Source organism: Rhododendron vialii, chromosome 6a, assembly GCF_030253575.1.
Source record: "Rhododendron vialii isolate Sample 1 chromosome 6a, ASM3025357v1".
Classification (NCBI taxonomy): Eukaryota; Viridiplantae; Streptophyta; class Magnoliopsida; order Ericales; family Ericaceae; genus Rhododendron; species Rhododendron vialii.
In genome coordinates, this window is record NC_080562.1 from 35,066,591 (window position 1) to 35,088,859 (window position 22,269).

Below are 22,269 nucleotides of genomic sequence, written 5' to 3' on the forward strand. Positions count from 1 at the left end.
AACTACTCATAAAACATAGTGTGTGTGTGTGTCTATATATATATATATATATAAATATACATATATATATATATATATATATATGTATATATATAAAAAAAAAAAAAAGAAGTAAAATTCCCTACCTCAAGTTCGGAAGGCAAATCCCATGATAACACAAGCCCTAGACTCCGGAAACTTGCACAAACCGAAATACGTCGATCCAAACTCTACCCACTAAGATACAAGCTCAATAACATGAATGGAAGGCGTGTTGGAGATCGATTGCCCTGGGTGAGAGAGAGAGCCGACAGAGTAGAGAGTGAGAGGGAGGAGGGGAGAATGAGATTTTTCTCTCCTGTTATACACATACATATATGATATATTACACCTCACATCCCTCATACACTTACTAATCACATTAAGTCTCAAACTTTCTTGCATTTACACATTGAGCCTCCAAATTCACATTCAATCACAACTTTTCACATTTATAAACGTTCAAATTAGAAAATTTAAATACGGGTCTCTACGGTCCACAAGCCATGGCTTTTAGCTGCCAAACATCAAAAAGATCATCCTATCTTGTTAACACAACATAGAACTTCATCAGTCATCCCAAGACCCAAGTACCAGCGGCCAAACCTTCTGTCTTGAACAGTGACGGAGTCATCCTGTCCTCAGCCTTTTTAGCCTCTCCGTATGCAGCAGTCATATCCTTCAGCCAACCTAAGAGTGAATAGCACTAACAGCTTTTAAAACATAAGAAAGAGAAAAGAGCATGTAACCACAAGATGAAAAGGGCGATAACAAATAAAAATGCACAAATATAGAAAATTGGTACAACAACAAACCAGCACCACCCCGTCTGTAAACTAAAGATTAACTAAAATATGTCAATGAAGAGAAGTTACACTATGAAAATTTTCAGGTGAATAACAAAGGCAAAGACTATACCACTGTGGAATACTCGCCTTATTTGCGCCACAAGGAACTATAAGATGTACAAGGCAAACAACAACAGAAAAATGAATTTACTAACAGGGAATACAAAATGGAACGGCAAAAAAGAAGGAACTAAAAGGTAGAGTAAGAAGACACCATGTCACGAGAAGTGTAAAATGAAATAGCTTGTCCACTTGATCCTGTCCTTCCAATACGGTGTACATAGTCTTCCATGGCCTGTAATTGAAGTAACCAGTGATATTTCAACAAAGTGAATCATCAGGACTCAAAGAACACCAACGGGAAACTAAGAAATGGATAGCAGCAAAGATTTGTGATGGCGGGTTAGCACGCAATTAGTGGGGAAAAAAAGATCATATATACCCAAGGATTTTCATGTTGATCAGTTATTTTGTTAAATTCTCTTGCATATAGTTTTTAGAGACAAGTGAATAGCTAAAATAAAATCCAAGAACCAAAAACTCCTCTAAGATCTTCAAAGAAATGGTTAGGTCCTCTTATTTTTGTATGGACGTTTGTCGGAATTTCATTTTCAGGTTGGCAGATATCAAATGAGATTCGGTGACAAGAAGATACCACTCGTAGCCAAATATACCTTAGGAAGATCAAGATTCACAACAAGATCAACTCCAGTCACATCAAAACCAAGAGAAACATCTGTCGCAACCTGCACCAAAATGAAAAAAGAAACAAAACAGAACCCAAAAAAAAAAAAAACATTTGAGAAAGTATAACAAGGCGGAAAATGTGACAAGCACAACATCATACAGAAGGCTATCAAAAGTCAAGGGGATAGCAACTAATGATAGGATGAATGGCAAAGGAAAAACTCAAACATAGCTCATTAGGGAAAAAGTATACAGTAAAAAAATTCAAATTACCCTAGTAAGGCCTCCATATAAACCTGCTCATTGCACAGTGTCAAGTGCAAATGTCTAATTACACTTAGAAATCAGGTTTCCAGTATCCGCAAGGACCGCAGGTGTCAAACATAGAAGTTGATGTCAACGCCACCATACAAAAACTAACAGTAACAAACCAATAATGAATTACCCATTTCAAGAAAACTAAAATTTCATCGAAATAGTACTGGAGTTGACAGTCCTCAATTTATGAAAGCAGGCTTAGTTTAGTTTGGTTTGGTTATGGTGCTAAAGTTATGGCCATGATTTGGTTTGGTGAATACTAATGAAATTCTTTATATGGCTGCAAACTTTTCTAAGATTGGACAACTGAATGTCAAGGAAATTTGAAGAAGTTTCCCTATGGGTGCTGGCACAGTTTTATGTCGACAGTGAGTAATAGCAACTGATAAAACTAAAAGGGCCATCAAACCAACAATCAGAATGTATTTGTGCGGCTATATGGAACACAAACTGTCAGATACAAACCCAATCAGTAAACCTATTGACACTTTCCAGCAATATTACATGGGAATACCAAAATCTTTGCAGAGCCATTCCTAATTTCACGAAGTGCAGCTTCTCTTTCGCTTTGACTGCGGCCCCCGTGAAGAGCAACTGCATGAAAACCTTGCGCTACCAATGTGTCTACAACTTCATCACACCTCATCTGAAATAAAAAACAGATTCAAGTAATAAAACACAGAGCAAACCTTAGTTGCACAAAGTGGGAGCGGGTGCGGGAGCGGGGGAGTGAGCAAGTATAGAAGCTCCCAAGGTTGGGAGCGTGAAAGGAGCGTGTACATATATTTTGAAAATATCGTAGCATGGAGTATTCACTTTAAAAAGTACAATAATTTAGGAAGTAACAATATGGGCCTCCATTAGTGTAACTGTGTAAGAGGTACAATATATGATTTTCTTTTCAAGATATCATGACTTAGGCTAGATATATGAGTTCATCAAAGACCAATCAATAAACTGTTTTTATATACAAATATCATACAAAAGCTCCCATCTTCGTAAGGAGCGAGGTCCCATCTCGATGGGAGCGGGCTCCCGCTCCTTAGTTGGGAGCGCAAAAGCAGGCTCCCAAGGTGGGAGAGGCACCACTTTAGGAGCTCCCTGCAACTAAGGAGCAAACAACCTAGAACCACATACCACTAAATTATAAAGTCAATGACATGCAAAAAAAAAAAGAAGCAGCAAAGACTATAAGTGCAGCCACGTCGATTGCGTTTGGTTTGAAGCTTGAGAAACCGGATTTTGGGAACCCAATTTTGGAGCTTAGAAACCAAAAACTCAGAGTGTGTGTGTGTGTGTGTGTGTGTGTGAGAGAGAGAGAGAGAGAGAGAGAGAGAGAGAGACGGTTAAAGACTGTCTCTCTCTCTCTCCACAAGTGCACAGTTTGTCGGGTGAATAAACAGTAGGGAGGAAAATCTTGCAAACAGTGTTCAAGACACTTTACAAGAAAACAGCCCATAAAGAAAGGACACTTCTGTCCTATTTTATTCTAAAATTGCTTAATATAAAAGTTTAGAGAACTTCGAATGTTAGTCTGGCCATAAAATTGGAACTGAACATTGGAAATCAGAACAGCTACTAAGAATGAGCTGCAATAAAGAATGTATGCTTGTAAACTAAAACGTAAACATGTGGCTGCATGAACCTCTATGCAAGCAAAGAGGCCGAGTGGTATACTGTGTTGATACAAATTAAGGCCAACACCCTGATATTCCTGCTCATGAACCTATATAATTGACAAATATTCATTGATGAATCTACAATACCTTCTTCACGACAAAAACAATGGTCAAACGAAATGGGCGGCGGAATCTTTCAGCTCTAGCGGCCTCCTCAAAAAGAAATGACAGGAGCTGGTCAATCTACAAAACATCAAACAGTGACTTCGTTGTAAGCTTAACACTGAAGCTAATCAACCCATCTACGCCGATGCTAATATTTATATGTTAAATCAGGAATAATTCCCATAGGCCATAACAATCCAAAACTAAAATAACTAAAGCCAACTCACATTTCCAAAAGCTCACCTAAATAACAAACCACTGATATGACGAGTTGAGGCTATTTTTGACTAAAGTTGAACCAGCTTATTCCTTAGTTTTGTAATCAATATAGTTCTTCAAAGCTCATGTACTGAAGGCCCAAGCATATGGTCTTAAGAAAGAGATCTAAAATATTTTACCTCTGAGATGCATAAAGTTGTACATCAAAAGAGCCAAGTACAACTTTCCTCTCACCTTATGTACAAGTCAACAGCACATAGACTTCAACAAAACTAAGGTTTACTGGCTAATCCACTCGGTAAAAGGATTATTTGGTTGACTGAAACAAAGAAACAAGATAGTTCCCTACAACACCACCGTCACCAGGGAACTTTACATGGATGGAACCCTTTCTTCCTCTTTGCCTTGTGAACCTTTATGTTGACCAGAAAATGCCATCCAGCTGTTGATCCTAATTATCAGAATCATAATGATTTTTTCTCCAATCAAGACATGAGTTCCCAACTTCGAATCTACTATTTCCAGGTTAGTTTACATTTAGCATTGCATGTGCTCCCCAAATACATTCTATGACCTGTTTGTTGATGGCTTGAAATATTACCCAATTATTTTTATTCCCTCCATTATTTTGGAACTCGATTACCCTACTTAATCCATCAGAGTGCATTTTATAAGGAACATGTCTGCAATTTTGGAATTTCTTAGTGTACAAACAATCAGGCCTCTTATACATGGGATACTTTCAAGCCAACAAAAAAAATAAAAAAAAGCAGGGTGGGGGTGGAGTTAATAAGGTTGTCCTAGATTTTCGACCAAGCAGGAATACAAGGGATCTATGTTACATGGACTTAGGTGCGAGTATCGGATGCGGGTGAAAGTCCAAGTGTCGGACCTTCCTAAACTTAAATCTTAGGATACGTGGATATGTGTCCCCAACTTGGGTACGGGTACGGGGACACGTCATGAACTCTTGTTTGTATTACATATTGCATAATTTTCACAGATTATGTGCCGTAAACTATGTTTACAAATGTATTTAAACAAGAAAGGGTTAAAAAAAAATTACATTTTTGATATTTCCCGACTTCATGTCCATGTGCAATACTTGAAATATCGCTTTTCTAGCTAATTTGATATTCCTTTTCCATAAGTATCTTAACAATTAAAGGATCCGAGTATCCAAAAGGGTATGGGTGTCGGACACACCGACACAGGTACTTGAGCCAAAATGAAGGATCCATGTAACCTAGCAAGAGATACACCTCTCAGACATAAACACGTGAAACCCTACAGAGGAACAAGAAAAATGCACAACACCTTTGCCCCTTCACACAGAATATGAATACCAATAACGAGGATCAATGGAAACACAAAACTCAAAAGAACCAGGCACCGATTCTAAACCAACAGAAGTATAGACAGTTTTCAACATTTCCATTAACAACTTGAATGATGAAACTAAGATTCAGAATTTTCAGCAAGGAATTATTTTCTGCTCAAGAGTCAACTGCCTAGGCACACCTTCTCATCCTCAAGAGCCACGCGGAAAAATTGGGCTTCTTTTGTTGTTGAGCTGCTCGCCTTTCTCACCTGTACTCGCACTGGGTCAGTCAGGTACTCCTGATGAATCACAAAATAAAAGGAAGGATGAATGTGAAAAAAGTTCCTCATCATAACGTTACAACCAAAACTCACATAATGATGTGTTCTCACAATGATTCCTAAAGTTGCATGACCAGAGATCATATGAATACACTTCAATGGTTCTAATCATAAAGGTTGTACCCAGTGGTAAAGGCTCCCAACAGCGTCTAGGAGATGGCACAAATCCCGGGACCAGCAATGTGGCAGATGGCACTTGCCATCGCACCAGGTCATGACCTCTCGAGAAGCGCTTGTTCATTCTAATACCAAAATCATGCAACCAATGCCCTTTACTAGTCCCTAGATAATATACAACAAAAGATTCATGGTTCAAGGGACTCCACCTGTGCAAGTGATTCGATATCCCATCGCATGGTTTTACCAAACAACAAAGTTTGATGCTTTACTGGAAGATCACGCATAACCTGAAACAAATTGAAGAGGAAAACTAAATTTCTTCCAAAATTTTCATAACCAAACTCAAGGTAATGGTATGAGGAGAAGTTGCCACTGATCAACTCATTGGTTGCTGTTTCTTCCCGCAAATATGGCACAGGGGTGAGGGCCCTCCAACACACCATGAATTATCTAACAAACGTGACCAGTAAAAACTATGATCATGTTGAAAAGAACAGTTTCGGTAAAACAATTGAGATACCACTTACCTCTTCAATTAGTGGTTGAAAACCCAAATCCAGCATTCTATCAGCCTCATCTAAAACAACATATGAAATTCTAGATAGAGAAGTGTTCCCTTGCAGTAAGTGCTCAATAAATCTTCGGGGGGTAGCAACCACTATATTCACTCCTGCTCGTAGCTCAGACCACTATCCACGCATACAAAAACAGAAGTAAAAAAGAAGAAGATTAGGAAAAGTTCATTTATGAAAAGATAAACGGCACTTCTATTAGGGAGAGAAAAATAGTTGAGAAAGTACAGTAAATGCGAGAGGTGCCTGGGCAAATTCCAGCTTAAGCAGGCCTCACTAGGCAAATTGCGTTGTTTCACTGATTTTGTGCCATCGCTTCCAAAATTTAAGTACATTTTCGGGGTCATTTATCCAACGTCGCAAAATAGGTTTAAGCAGTTCTTATCTATTGACCGAACTCCACCAAGAGAAAAGTGCATGTTCCTTCAAGTGTCTGCCGATTTATTAAGAACAAGAGAAACATGGCAATCTAACTAAATAACTAACTCCAATAATAGTAAATTCATATTCGGTTGGCTGGGTGATGGATTGCAGGGGAGCTTTTAACTATGGGCCGGGAAGAAAAATGCGAAAGCCATCCACTAATGTCCTTACAGTCTATGCCCCGAGCATTCTTTTCTACAAACAACAACAAAAGTTTGCCGAAGCCATAACAATAAGGACAAAGAATTCCAACTTTTGTATACGTAAGCCATTTACTCCTCATGTCTAGAGATTTGAACACCTACTAAAAGAAAATTATCACCAAATCAGCACCTGCTCAGCATTGTTGGTTCCACGCACAACTATTGCAGTTTTGAAGGACTCCAGAGATCTGCTAAAAGCTTTAACCTGTAAATAGAAGAGGAGAGGTTATTCAAATAAAATTCATGTCATTCTGAAGTCTTAACCTACGAGCAGAAAATAAATTCCCGTAAAGGTCCTTTCATCCATAAATGCGAAGATAATAGAATCCAGTGTGCCATGGAATATAATGTCCATCAATCACCAAGATTTCCTTCTCAAACAAACCAATAGAAGTTTGATGCAACATTGTTTCTTCGGAACAAAAAATTCTTTAGTAGACCGTACTAAACTCACATAATGATCACATCAAAAACCGAACCAGGAAAAAGTAATTGTACACTCCAAGGAAAACATTTCCACATCTCAGATGAGTTGGTATTCACTATTCTCTAAATGTCCAATATTTGGGCATTACTTACATCAAACGGAAAATCCAGTGGCCCATAATCCAAAGTTGAGCTAAACTTAAGCAGTTAATCGGGGTTATCTAAGACCGACACTCCTAAAAAAGAAAGGGAAAAGAACAAAAATCAGAAGCAAAGGCATTGAACGCAAACTAAAACAATTGAATATGTCAAACCAGCAAGACAGCATTATACAAAGGCCGAACAATTTTTCACTATGCAACAAGAACCGAAAGCTGGTGGTGGAATTACAATATACACAGTCCAAACAAAAATTGCAGTTATCTTTTGTCGTTGCATGCTCATTCGGTAAACCAGATAAGTGATAGCATCCAAAGCCAAGGCTTAATAGATACGACGAACCAGTCAATCCTCAGAAACAAAAGAAAAAAACAAACTCACCTCTTTCTCTATTTGTTGGGCAAGCGTTCTTGTTGGAGCCAATACCAATGCCAAAGGCCCATCACCACGGCGAACAAGTGGCTGAGCCAAGCAATGCTGCAACAGAGAAGCCAAAGTAACTTCCAAAGTTATTAAGTGCATAGAACTGCCAGATGTTAAATATTCAATTTTCGAGTTAGAATATAATTAAGATGAAATACAAGGTTCCTAAACATATAAAGAATCGTGCAAAAACCTGTATCATTGGAATAGTGAATGCAGCAATTTTGCCACTATCAGTCTCTGCAAAACCCAGAAGATCCCTTCCACTAAGAGCAACTGGCATGGCTTGAGCCTGAATAGAAGTGGGTCTACTGTACTTGTGAAAGGCCATATCCTTCATGATGCTCGAGTGCAAGCACTGAGAGCAAATGCAGAAAATTCCATCTTAAATTCATCTAAGACAACCACTAATTTTTACAGTCAGTGAGTTCATCATTGCCAAAATGCGTAAGGTTACCATGTCTGTAAAAGATTCAATAGGTGGTGGCACAGGAGTGGATTCTGAAGGTACAGCAACTTCGACATTAAGCCGTAGTCGGACCTCTTGAGTCTGTAGTAAATACAAAACCACAAGATAACTAACAGTACTTATAAAATAAGACATTAAAAATATATAATGAAATTTACCAGTGTCAGCCCTTCAAAACTACAAATAAAGCGCAAAAACACAATATACCACTAGAAAGTATGAGCAACACTGCCAACTTCATCACTATAACAGGATTCTACAAAACCAAACACCACTAGTAAAGCTACTTACTAAGGCTATGCAAATAAAAAGAGAACCTCCACTTTAGTACCGTGTATTTGACCGATTTCTGAAAAATTACACACGCACAAGTGTCTTCAAAGGAAAGATCATAGGAAAATAGCAATTCATATCGTATAATGTATGCCCAATGTATGACCAAAGGAAACGTATACATGTTTCTACTAGCACATCATGCATTGAAGTAACCCCGTCGCAGAGAATTTTATCCTTAACTGAGATCACAATTCCTGCAATCAAACTTATTTAACAATTCGCACGTGTAATTTGGTTGCAAAACAATTTTTTTAAGTCTGGATTAATAAACATGAGTACGATAACACTAGTAACTGTAACTGGCACACCAACAGAAATCACACTCATGATCTTCCAGGCTCTCAATTCACTTCTCAGTGTATAATCCACAGTAACCAGAACCGATAACGAATTTTGTCTTAGAAATAAGTAAACAGAACAGTAATATTCCAGTCAATGTTATCAATACCATTCCGTACCGGCTGGTACGTACTGTTTTTGACAGAATCCGGTACCCTACACCTCTAATTTTGTTCCGGCTCAAATACCGGCCAATACCGGATAGTACCGGACTACTTTTAAATTTATTTTTTTTCTTCAAGTACCGGACAATACCGGACGGCACCAGGCAAATACCGGACAAATACCGGATTTTTTATTTTTTATTTTAATGTTAAAAAAGTGTATATTATACTATAAATTCTTTTAAGTAGGAAAATAACACTAATAGCGATCAATCCAAAACGGTACCCGGTATTTGACCGGTACCGCTACGGTATACCGTACCGGTAGGAAAACCGGTACCCTGACCGGTACGGTATTCAAAACATTGATTCCAGTATATTTCTTAAGCAAATAGCCACAGTCTAGACCTAAGTCACAAAATGCGTATGCGTGACTAGGAGCGTGAAAGTGTCTTTTGAAAACATCCAAAACTACTCAAATTTGTTAAAGTGAGAATTGATAAGAGATAATTGAGAGCACAAGCAAAGAGTCCTATTGAAGGATTATGTGACTAAGGTCTAGACAGTGGTTAAAAATGTTCTTGCAAAACAACTCTGTTAGTCGAGACTAATAAAAATAAGTACTATAACAATAGAACTTCTAACTGGCACACCAAGGCCATTAACTGTCACGATCTACCAGGCTCGTAATTCACTTCTACTTCCATATTCCATGGTAATCGGAACTGAAAATGAAGCTTTTCTTACAGTTAAGTAAACAAAACAGTAATAGTCCAGTAATTTCCGAAGCAAATAGCTACTGACAGCAATAGTCCAGTAATTTCCTAAGCGAATATCTAATGGAAGAATCCTTGCGAAACAATTAAGCATGGAACAAGGCGCAAGCTCGACAACAGAACCCGTAAACCAAAACCAATTATCAGTTCGACCGAAAAACACGACTAATCAAGCCTCAACGAGAACCGAAAACAAGTTCAAAATAACAGTAAGAGACGTGAATCAAACCTGTTCAGGAGTGAGAGCGAGAACGCGTTCAGAGGGCTTCCATTGAGCGAAGACGGGGTCGGGCACAAGATTGACGGAGCTCCGAGCTGCATTGGAGAAGACGGAATTAGCTGAGTTATTGCTGTTGTTATTTCTGCTACTTCCCTTAGTGGCGGTGACGACAGTGGTGTTTTTTAATTGATGAAGCTCAGAGGAGTGAGATTTGAAATTCTGGTACTGAGTAGTGGAAGGTTCTAGGGTTGTGGAGGTGGTGGTAGTTGAGTTTTTGAAATGTGGAGGGACACAAGACATTGTTTAGAGATAGAGGGTAGAAAGAGCGAGTAGGGAGAGAGTTGAGGAATTCAAGTGAGAGTGAGTGATGAGCGAAGAAGAAGAGGAATGAGATATTTGGGAAGGAAACCAGGGGATAGATGGTAGACCAGATGAAGCCTGCTAAACATCGCCTTTATACAAGGGGATGCGTAGTTTAGTAGCAATATGTTCCCTTGGATCTCTTCAAGTGAGACATTGGGCCCAATCCAAAATTCTCTTGTTCCCAAAAAAAAAAGAAAAAAAGATACTGATTAAATCTATGGGGTTCTCACCGATTGAGCCCCGTGCTACAGACACAAATCCGAATATAATTGTTTGTAATGTGTCGATTGACAATCTTACACGTGTAAAGTCATGAACGAATGCATTTGAATTTGCACATGCATATTTGTGTCCGAAACAATTTTATTTTACATTATTTCTCAGTTCTCATCGCCTAGAGTGACTACACATTTTCAGAAACTTCGACAATTGAAGAGGTCCTAACCATTCATTAAAAAGCTAAAGCATATATTTATTTGACCGCAGAAAAAGATTTTTTTTTTTTTATAAGTTCATATTTAACCTGATAGACTGATCAAGTTAGGGGAACTATTATGTCTGTTTAACGTTTGCAAACCAAATCAGGGAAATAATATAAGAGCAAACAAAACGTACCTTCGAGCCTGACAAGTTCCACATCTGGTGTATCTTGCATGAAAATGCGCACTTTTGCTTGGAAGTTCTCACAAACATGAGTAATTGTATCTCTAGCCTGGAAGGTGAGGTAGAAAGTGCACGATCGACAAAATAGGGCATTTGTCTTAAGAACCTTCCCAAATTGGAATTGTGTATCCTAGAATATAAATAAGAAAAAAGTTAAAACCAAAATGATGGATGTTCATGATTCGAGAGACACACACAAGGTTGTCAAATCATGAATGTAATCGAGAATCGAAATGGTCCTTTTGCGAATCGTGAATCGCTTTGATTCGGTCATGATTTCTATAATGCATGGAAACCTAGGTTTATAGATTACGGTAACAAAAATATACACTACAAATTCAAGTTAATCAATAAAAACCTTCTTCTAAATGATGATTTGATAACAATGTGGAGTATTTGATAAGCTGCTTCTATTGCAACTACCAAGAGATTAGGATTCGTGAATCCTACTTATGGTCTTTTTCGTAAAAAAGAGTTAAAAGAACCAAGCAAACCCTTAAAGGGTCTATAGGAAGGTTGTATTCACTTTATCTTTCTCATTTTCGATCCACTCGTAATAAATCTCCCACTCTTATTACCTACAATACTACATAAGGAGAAATAGGCTTATCTACTTTTTTGGTCCTTAAAAAATGCAACAAGTTTCCAAATCGTTCCTCTAAATTTTCATGTATCAATTGCATCCTTATACTTTAAAGCAAATATCAATGTTACCCTTCTGTCAACCCAATAACGGAAAATAATGATGTGGCTAACTGTGGTATCCATGTCACCGTTGTTGGCATGCCACCTAGGATTTGGGTCTCACCATTTAACCCAGTAAACAAGACGAATGAAAAAGATTAAACAAAAAACTTTCTCCTGCAAATTTCTTCTATTGAATTTTATGCAAGCTTTTAATTCGTATAATCCATGTTCAAAAATAATATTTGTGTAATCTCTCTCTCCAACTCACATCTACATCCCAGCCTCAACTCAAGAGCAAAACCCACAAACGAAAGAATGAAAGGGGGTCAAACTAATTCTTTGATCAACCTAAACTGAGTTCCTATGGCACGAACTATTTGAACGCATTCTTTCCTAGATCATCCAATATCTTGGGTTTAGGCGACAAATATCGCAATTTCGGTTTGTGAATTTTGAAAAATTATTGTTTCTTTAAAACGCTAGAGAACAAAGAATTTGAGAACCCACTTTCTTTCTTTTTGTTTGTTGGGGACCTGGGGTAAATGAACCCACTTTCTCTCTTTATGAACTCAAAGGACCCTCAAAGGACCCATTGATTCAGCGATGAGTAGTTTACTTTTCGGATTGAAATTTTTGCTTGATTCTTTTTACGTATTGTTTTCAATTAGGTTTTCCAATTTATTAATTTCATTTGGGGCTTTTCGCTAACAATACTTTGTTAAGAGGGATTGGGTCAAGGGTTTCATAAGTTTTCAAAATCCATATCCTAGTCCCCAAGTAAATTTGAGGTGAAAGTAAAATTCGGATTTGTCAAGTCCAACTAATCAGGTTTTAAAAAAAAAGTCCAACCAATTGATTTTGTAGTCACTTGTGCAGCCAAATTCTATTCAATGTCCATCCAAGTGATATGGAAGGCCAGTAATGGTAGGTGGTTCAATTGGGTTTAAGGACAGAGAAGATATGTATTTGTTGCGTGGGACGTGTTGATTTAGCATTTTGCTATGCGAAGAGGAGAAGAACATGAGGTGGCGTTTGATCTGCCACCTAGCAAAGCTATGTCAGTGAGCAGAAATGAATCAATGGGTTTCGGAGAAACGAATTTGGGAATTTAGGGTTTTTACTGGTGTGGGGCTAAAAAGAGGGTGGGGAAAAAGACGTATAAAAGGGTCCACAATTCACATCAGCTTGCCATTATCCACTTAGGCATTTACCGTCCAAGTTTTTACGGAAAGGATAGCATTGAAATCGGTTACAAAGTACAAGGGTAAAATTGAAACCAAAAATTTTGTGAGGACGAAAAACGAAATCGAGCCTATTTTTAGGGACCAAAAAAGTAGATAAGCTGGAGAAATATAGACAAAAGATGATGGTATATAACAATACTAAAGATCTTCAAAGAACAGTTTGAACCCTTTTCCAACAACAAAAAAGAAAAACAAGCAGTACAAAATGAATTTCGAAAATTTTAAGTGAATCGAACCATACACCAATTCGGGTTACCAATTCAATGATTCGCAGCTATTTTTGATTTAGGCAGCCTATCCATATCGATTACCCACCGAATCGTACGATACGAATTTGGAATTGTACGATTCTAACAACCATGCGCACACACACACACCATACCTCCCGCCGGTTGTATACGTCAAGCGCTGCCTGTGAACACTTCTTGTACATCTCATATTCTCTTGCAAAATCTTTCTCGCATACTAGAATTGGCATGATTATACCAAACTCAACCACTTCTTTAGGAAATCTCACAGTGTCAAATCCCTGTGCACACAAGAATATAAAATAAGATCAGCTCAGTTCTTTATTATGCTTAACTAGACTAATTATTATCATTTTTAATCGTTTACATTGAAATATTAATTTTGCAGGAAAAGATGATAATCGAAATACTATGGCCATTAGAATTCCACGAAGTGAACAGGATTTAAGCATGCAGAAGTGATGAGATCAATTCCCTTTTGAATTATGGAATGCTCTCGAAAGATGTGCACGTGTGTTGTTATGGCAACTTGAAATTGGCTGATTGCTGCTTCAAAGAATTTGGATTTGCATAGGAAACAAAGGGATTATTTGTGGACTAAATAATAAGATTTTTGGAAAGAAAAGGATTCTACTTCCATAAGGAAAATTCTCGGCAATGTTTATTTAAGAAGGCCAATGGAGTTCGGCTGGAGGGATCTACCACGCACAACAACTCGGACGACACCATGGCTAGAGACTACGGCTGTGGCCAAAGAGAAAAAAGGAGCTTCAACTGTTATTAGTCCATGAGAGGCTAAATATTCTAGGCTAGGGTAGAGAATGAAACCTCAAGTTTCGTAGTAAGTATTTGCAGACTCTTTATTTATTCTCCGAATGCTTGATTTAATCGAATAACCGTTCTTACCTCTTTTTAATTTAGTACTTTTGGATATGGATTCAATCATGTTTTTTCCATGATTTGTGAGATTCTTGCCACTTTACTTGATTTTTTTTTCACTTTACACTTATTGCACATTAAAACAAATCTGAGTAGTACTGGGAATCATCCGAGTCATACCGGCAGAGCAAAACTCAGTAGGTTTGGTGGTCTCTATCTTTGTCATCCATTTCCCATTGTGCATGATGTTCATTTAGAAAATATCAAATATTATGACGCCACTCTTATGAATATTCCTCATTAAAGTTCCAATTTGCAGTTTTGCTAGCTAATCATTTAAACCTGTTATGCAACTCTTAATTTCAAACACTGGATATCTTTTGTGATTTGTTTTCGAATGGATACATATGACTTTTTTGGACTTGAACATTAAGGCGAGGAAGAGCATATACAAGTTGTTTTTCTAAAAGATCGTAACAATGATATTTTCCATGGTAATAGAGTTTAGACACCAACTTGCTGTGAATAAAAGTAGGAAAATAAATAAGAGATTGTTAGTAATTGCTATGAATAAATGTGTGTGGGTTCTGAACCCTTAGAAACTCGTTAGTAATTGCATAGGTGCGCCTCGCCTTACGCCTCTCGCCTCAGGCCCAACAGGATGTTGGGGATTCGAACGTCCAAACCCACAAGCAAACGCACACAATCGAAGAACAAATCAAGAACAGAAAACAATATAAAGTAAGAAAAGAACAAGACACAGAGATTACGTGGTTCCGACTTAAGCTGATTGCTTAATCGTACGTCCACGGGGTGCTGGGGTGTTTCACTATGATGAAAATATGTCAGAGTTACAAAAAAGAGGCAGCCCTAGCTTTGCTTTTATATGTGCAAACAAGCTAATACTAGAAAACCCTAAAAAACGCTAAAACCTGCGTTGGGCGGGACCCAAAACCTTCCGGGTCATTTTTACTGCGACTCTAAAATTGTCTTCACATCTCAACAATCTCCCACTTGAAGACGTGATTAGACATCCAGCCAATCATCAACTATCATTAACACCACCAGCACCCAGCCTCCCACTCAAGCTTGGAGACCCACAGAAGCTGAACAAGACTTCAGCTTCTCCACAGTAACCACCTTCGTAAACATGTCTGCCGGATTATCCCTTGTGTGAATCTTCTCCAAAGTGAACTGCCCATCCTCCAATAAAGAGCGAATAAAGTGATACTTTATGTCAATATGCTTGGTCCTCGAATGAAAAGCTGCGTTCTTTGCCAGATGTATTGCACTCTGACTATCGCTAAACAATTTGCAATTGTCCTGTTCCTTACCCAACTCTTTCATGAAGCTCCTTAGCCATACCATCTCCTTGCATGCCTCCGTGGCTGCAACATACTCCGCCTCTGTTGTGGAAATAGTCACTATTTTCTGTAGCCGCGAGACCCAATCAACTGCTGCACTCCCCAGTGTAAAAACATACCCAGTAGTGCTCTTCCTGCTGTCAATGTCCCCTGCTAAATCCGAATCCACATATCCTTGCAAACAAATATCAGAACCTCCAAAACACAAAGCCAAATCAGAAGTACCTCTCAGATACCGCAAAATCCACTTGACTGCCTCCCAATGCTCCTTGCCTGGATTTGCCATAAACCTGCTGACAACTCCCACTGCTTGAGCAATGTCTGGCCTTGTGCTAACCATAGCATACATCAAGCTGCCTACCGCCGAGGCATATGGAACTTTGGCCATGTAGTTCTTTTCTTCATCAGTTACTGCCCCTTTTTCCCTTGAAAGCTTGAAGTGACTTGCCAACGGTGTGCTAACGGGCTTAGCACCTTCCATGTTGAACCTTTTGAGCACCTTTTCAACATATTCCTCCTGTGACAACTTCAACTTTCGGTTCACCCTGTCCCTACTGATTCGCATCCCAAGGATTTTCTTTGCAGAACCCAAATCCTTCATTGCAAACTCCCTGGACAGCTGTGCCTTGAGATTAGCAATCTCATCCATGCTTGAACCTGCAACAAGCATATCATCTACATACAACAAAAGTATGAGATACGATTTACCAAGCTTTTTAAAATAACAACAGTGATCCCCATGACATCTACTGAACCCCGTATTTGTCATAAAGGTATCAAACCTTTTATACCACTGCCTAGGCGCCTGCTTCAACCCATACAGACTCCTTCGAAGCTTACATACCTGATCCTCTTTCCCATTGACAACAAAACCCTCTGGCTGATGCATATAAATATCCTCCTCTAAATCCCCATGAAGGAAAGCAGTTTTAACATCTAACTGCTCTAAGTGCAAATTCTCAACAGCCACAATATTAAGGACACATCTGATAGTACAAATCTTTACCACAGGAGAAAAGATTTCGGTGTAGTCAATACCTGGTTTCTGCTCAAAACCCTTTACTACCAACCTCGCCTTGTACCGTTTGCTCCCATCAGATTCTTCCTTAAGCCTGTATACCCATTTGTTGTGCAAAGTTCTCTTCCCCTTGGGCAACTGAACCAAGTCCCAAGTCTGGTTTGATGAGAGAGAATCCATCTCATCATCCATTGCTCGCTCCCACTCTCCCCTGGTCTCCACCTGCAATGCTTCCTTAAAACATTCTGGTTCACCACTATCAGTTAACAACAAATAGTGTAAAGCAGGAGAATAACGCATTGGTGGTTTAACGGTACGTGTAGACCTCCTGAGTGGAGGAGTCTGTGGATCTGCCTGTGGAGTAGGTTGTATATTAATATCCTGAGACTGTAAGACATTACTGTCAGGGATCCCCTCAAACTCTACAAAGTCTGAATTTTCTTTAGCCTCATCGGGTTGATTCTGTCTATTTCTATACAAAACAGACTCATTAAATACCACATCCATACTCCTGCGTGTTTTCCGATTTTCAAAATCATATAGCCTATACCCATAGCTATCAGTACCATAGCCTATGAACACGCACTTTCGAGACTTAGCATCAAGTTTACCCCTATCACTCGATTCAATATGCATATAGGCCATGCAACCAAATACTCGTAAATGAGATAAATTTACCTCTTTACCTGACCAAGTCTCCTCCGGCAATCCATTGTTCAAAGGAACTGAAGGTCCCCTGTTGATCAAATACGCCGCTGTATTTACTGCGTCAGCCCAGAATTGCTTAGGTAACCCAGCATGTAACCTCATGCTCCTTGCGCGCTCTAGGATCGTCCTATTCATGCGCTCAGCAACTCCATTCTGCCTTGGCTTCTTTGGGATCGTTTTCAACCTTCGAATCCCATTTGCAGCACAGTAAGCCTCAAACTCACCATCACAATACTCGCCGCCATTATCAGATTTCAGACACTTCAATTTCTTTCCTGTTTCATTCTCAACTAATGCTTTCCAATTCTTGAAAACACCAAACACATCAGATTTATGCTTGAGAAAATAAACCCATAATTTTCTAGTAGCATCATCAATGAAAGTAACAAAATAACATGAGCCACCAAGAGAAGATACCTGAGATGGTCCCCACACGTCTGTATGAACCAACTCCAACTTCTCTAATTTTAGAGTTTTTGCCACCTTTGTAAAGCTAACTTTCCTCTGTTTCCCGAAGATGCAATCCTCACAGAAGTCCAAGTCCAGCGACTTACAACCCGGCAATTTCCCTTTTGACAACATTACTTTCATCCCCTTTTCGCTCATGTGACCCAGCCTACGATGCCACGTAGTACAATTAACCACTGATGCTGCCACTGCGATGCTACAGTAAGTACCCGAAGATACATATAAGGTTCCTTCCTTTTTACCGCGAGCCACAACCAGTGCCCCTTTGCTCATCTTCCAAGCGTCTGATGTAAACGATGTGACCACTCCACCCTCTGACAACTGACCCACCGAAATAAGATTCCTTGTTAGACTAGGCACATGTCTAACATCCTTCAATTTCAGTACTGTCCCGTCTGTCTGAGTCATATACACATCCCCTTTCCCAATTATGTTGCAAGATTCATCATCACCCAGATAAACTTTTCCAAAGTTTCCCTGCACATAATTCTGTAGCACATCCATGCGTGAAGTAGCATGGAATGAGGCTCCCGAGTCTACAATCCAAGACTCATCGCGAGAATCCAGCGAACAAATCAAGGCTTCATTATCCGATTCCTCAGAAACATTTACAGTGTTCTTACCCCCCTGATTATTCCCGTTCTGCTGCTTTTTCGGTGGTGCCTTACAGTCTCGCTTCCAATGCCCCAACTGACCACAGTTCCAACAACCTTCAGGTTTCACTTCTCTAGTACGAGATTTACTCCTGCCCCTGTTCTTGGAACTCCCTCTTCCCTTGCCCTTGTTGCCTCCCCTATTTGCAGACCTGCCTCTGTCCTCTATACTAAGTGCTGAACCCGAAGCAACATCCTCACCTGATGCTCTCCTCCTAGCCTCTTCTCCTAATATCAATCCAGTAACATCCTCCAATTTAATTGTTGCAGACCCGGAGGAATTACTCACTGCCACGACAAGTCCATTCCAACTTTCTGGCAAACTCGATAGTAGAACAAGAGCTCTAATCTCATCATCAAAATTAATACCCACGGATTCTAACTGATTCGTGACCGTATTAAATTCATTCAGATGTTCAGCAACAATAGAGTTTTCAGGCATCTTTAGGTTAAACAATTTTTTCATAAGATATACCTTGTTCACCGCAGAAGGTTTCTCGTACATCTTTTCTAGGGCTTTGAACAAATCTGCTGTAGTCTTTTCTTTGGCAATATTCGACGCAACCGACGGCGCGAGGCTCAATCGCACAGTCCCCAAAGCTTTGCGATCCAAAATATCCCAATCTGCTTGCTTTATGCTTTCTGGTTTTGTGCCACTGATCGGATGATATAGATCCTTCTGATACAAAATATCCTCCATCTGCATCTTCCAGAAAGCATAGTTTGTACCATTGAACTTCTCGATCTTGTATTTTTCTTCAGCCATTGTGTAAACCCTTGACCTCCTAACCCGGAGCTCTGATACCAGTTGTTGGGGATTCGAACGTCCAAACCCACAAGCAAACGCACACAATCGAAGAACAAATCAAGAACAGAAAACAATATAAAGTAAGAAAAGAACAAGACACAGAGATTACGTGGTTCCGACTTAAGCTGATTGCTTAATCGTACGTCCACGGGGTGCTGGGGTGTTTCACTATGATGAAAATATGTCAGAGTTACAAAAAAGAGGCAGCCCTAGCTTTGCTTTTATATGTGCAAACAAGCTAATACTAGAAAACCCTAAAAAACGCTAAAACCTGCGTTGGGCGGGACCCAAAACCTTCCGGGTCATTTTTACTGCGACTCTAAAATTGTCTTCACATCTCAACACAGGACTTTGCGCCTTGGTGCGCTTTTCTCCCATGACAACTATGGTTTGTCCAACAAGCAGCTTATTTATATAATTTAACTATCGTTTGTTTAATTGTTAGCCTATTCTTAATAAATAAATAAATAAAATAAAATTCTTAACTAGGTTAGGGTTCAAAAGATTTAAGTTTATTTAGTTTTCCAAAAAATACACAAGTACATTAAAATTTCACCACACACAACATACCTCGGAATCCTCGGTGACTTTTTGATATTTGTCCCACTCTTCATCGGTAAGCCGACGGTTTCCATTACGAAGCCCACAGTCTGGTACGCCTTCGTAGACACAAGAGAGATCCATCTGATTAAACACAAAACTCAATTTTATTAACTTCCAAGGTTTCAAGCAATATATAATCTCAAAAGCAATAAACACAAAGTAAGAAACCCCAATTATACCAAACCTACAAGGCCCCAACATGAGAACAGATAAGGAATCAAATTATCACAAGGGGCCAATAAGGAAGTTAACAATCGAGAACCAGCCAAAAACCCTAATTACAATGGAAGAAGATCGATGCTATCCAAAAACGGATTACAAAATCTAACTATACAAATCGTCATAAAAATCAGACGTGCCAAAGCAATGAAAACAGACTACCGAACCCCTAAGGCCCCAGCATCCATCAGAACAGATGAAGAAATCAAATAATCAAAAGGGATAAAAAGGCAACAAAGTGATTGCAAGAACTAAGGTCAAAATGCTGATGGCGAAAACAAAATTACCTCTCGAAACCCAATTGAAACGACCCTATTTTTCCTTCTCCTCGCTTCTTCCTCCTCTCTCTCTCTCTCTCTCGCAAACTTTGTGAGTTGGCTTAGTTTCGAACTCGTTTTTGCCATGGTGATTTATAGGGTACGGGGAAAGAGGGGTTTAGGGTTGGAATATTTTTTAGGAGAGTTAAATGGGCGGATTTGTGTAAAATTTGATATGAATTACAAGTGAGTTGGGTTTTTAATAAGTCATTGATTCATTTAGATCCATTAATTATGGGTTCAATTATTCATACCAAACCCGACTCATTTTTTTGAAATCAAACCCGATCCGCCTATTAATCTAATTACATAATATATATTAAAATAAAAAATGATGAAAATACCAATGTATACTAAAATCACCATGTTACCCCTATAAATCTAATTGACTAAAATACCCCTACAAAATTACAGTACTTTCCTTCTACTAAAATGACCAAAATATTTCTTTACATTTTTCCATTTTCTGGTTCTTTGAACTACTTGTTGACAAACAATTTACTTTCTTCTTTTCTTCTTTTTTGTTTATCTTATACAAATGAAAAATTCAGATATACCAATAATCTATATAATAAAACAGAGCTGTGTTTGAATCCAAAAGACAACCAACGCTTAAGATTTATCCCTCTTTGTGTATATATCTCCGCCCTTCATTCTATAAAATGGTGTTTTGGTAAATACTTTGCTTTTTATCCCGCCTTTATGAAACGAAATCTGCCATAATTACATTCCATATTCTAATCCCATGACTTGCGAGAATTCCAAACTGAAAAGGAAACATAAATCATTAACATGGCAAAGTCATCCCATAATTATTATCCTTACTGCAGCATTTTTCCAAAGAAAACGGTAGGAGTACTCCCCATTACCATTTAAAGTAGTTTCTAAAGCAATTCTTTGTAAAATTTGGTAATTAAGATTCCGTGATTTTCCTTCCCCGTGATTTTGTGGGTTCAGATTTTAAAAGAATAACTTCTTTTTTTTTTTAAGTTTCTCATTTGGTAATCACGGAATTGGTTACCCCTTTTTTTAAAAAGTGGCTAATTTTTAATAGGATTGGTTACCACATCCCATGATTTTCGATTTATTTGGCAATTTGGTTTCAAAAGGAAACAAATAATTGGAAGAGCTTATGAAGAAAACTCTTTACTCTTCTTTATTTGAAACATATGTTTGATCTACAAAAATCAAGGTCTCTTTTATGCATTAAGTCATTTAGACTTTCTATGTTTTTTCCTTTGTTATCGAAATCTATATCGTCTTTTTTCTGCATTAGTCTTTATTTTCACAGAGTTACTAATAATTTTCTTTTTATGTGCTATTTGCACATTCATAGGAGTGACGACATAAAATGGAAGCTTTGGAGGAATCATAATTTCAAGTGAATTTTCCGGCAAAACTGAAACTTCAAATTGCTGTCAAAGTAATTTCAAGGGATTTTTTTTTTTGCAAAACTGAAACTTTATATGAAGAAGTAGCGTTGTAAGTATTAACAATATTCCTATTCTTATATGATTTTTTTTATTTCTACTTCCGTTTGATCTTATTTAGAACTGATTATCCAAACTTCTTATTCTGATTTCTGCCTTTGAAATTTGCAAATGGTTTCTTTGAAAATCTGGACATATGTTTTGTTAACTAATTTAATTTGATAGGCTTCCGAGAAAATGTGTTCATTAATTTTTTGTTTACTAATCTTTGAAAATCCGATAGGCTTCCAAAGGACAACGGATAGCAACAGATAAAAAAATTTCTACCATCTTTTTTTTTTTCAGCCATTGTTTTCCATTTCAAAGATTTCAATATGCTTCTTAGCTTGCATTTCTCCCTTTAAACATTGGTAAAAAGGTGTAGTTGCTTTGATTTAGTTGTTTTGTACCACTATTAGCTCTAATGATCTTCATTTTTTATTGGGATTCTA

General features: G+C 38.3%; 1 protein-coding gene across 1 annotated transcript; it reads right to left on the bottom strand.

Moving 5' to 3' along the window:
• Nucleotides 1-400: 400 nt before the first annotated feature.
• On the bottom strand, nucleotides 401-20,407 carry LOC131329862 (ATP-dependent RNA helicase DBP2-like). Its single transcript, XM_058363266.1, has 18 exons — nucleotides 20,319-20,407; nucleotides 19,780-19,893; nucleotides 13,446-13,592; nucleotides 11,085-11,262; nucleotides 10,116-10,201; nucleotides 8,320-8,412; nucleotides 8,056-8,220; nucleotides 7,821-7,916; nucleotides 6,985-7,059; nucleotides 6,184-6,345; nucleotides 5,863-5,943; nucleotides 5,396-5,494; nucleotides 3,638-3,733; nucleotides 2,386-2,517; nucleotides 1,541-1,612; nucleotides 1,081-1,161; nucleotides 937-973; nucleotides 401-708 (listed from the first exon to the last, which is right to left on the bottom strand). Exons 2-18 carry the CDS (start codon nucleotides 19,891-19,893, stop codon nucleotides 593-595), a joined length of 1,830 nt encoding a protein of 609 aa, XP_058219249.1. The 5' UTR covers nucleotides 20,319-20,407; the 3' UTR covers nucleotides 401-592.
• Between the last annotated feature and the right edge of the window lie 1,862 nt (nucleotides 20,408-22,269).

What these genes read in the sequence shown, in the direction of transcription:
- LOC131329862 (XM_058363266.1), bottom strand. Translation starts at nt 19,893, where the DNA reads ATGGATCTCTCTTGTGTCTACGAAGGCGTACCAGACTGTGGGCTTCGT. An exon ending in TTCAACCACTAATTGAAGAG is followed by an intron (nt 5,944 to 6,183) that starts GTAAGTGGTATC and finishes AATTTGTTTCAG; the next exon opens with GTTATGCGTGATCTTCCAGT. An exon ending in ATGGCTCTGCAAAGATTTTG is followed by an intron (nt 1,613 to 2,385) that starts GTATTCCCATGT and finishes ATTTTGGTGCAG; the next exon opens with GTTGCGACAGATGTTTCTCT.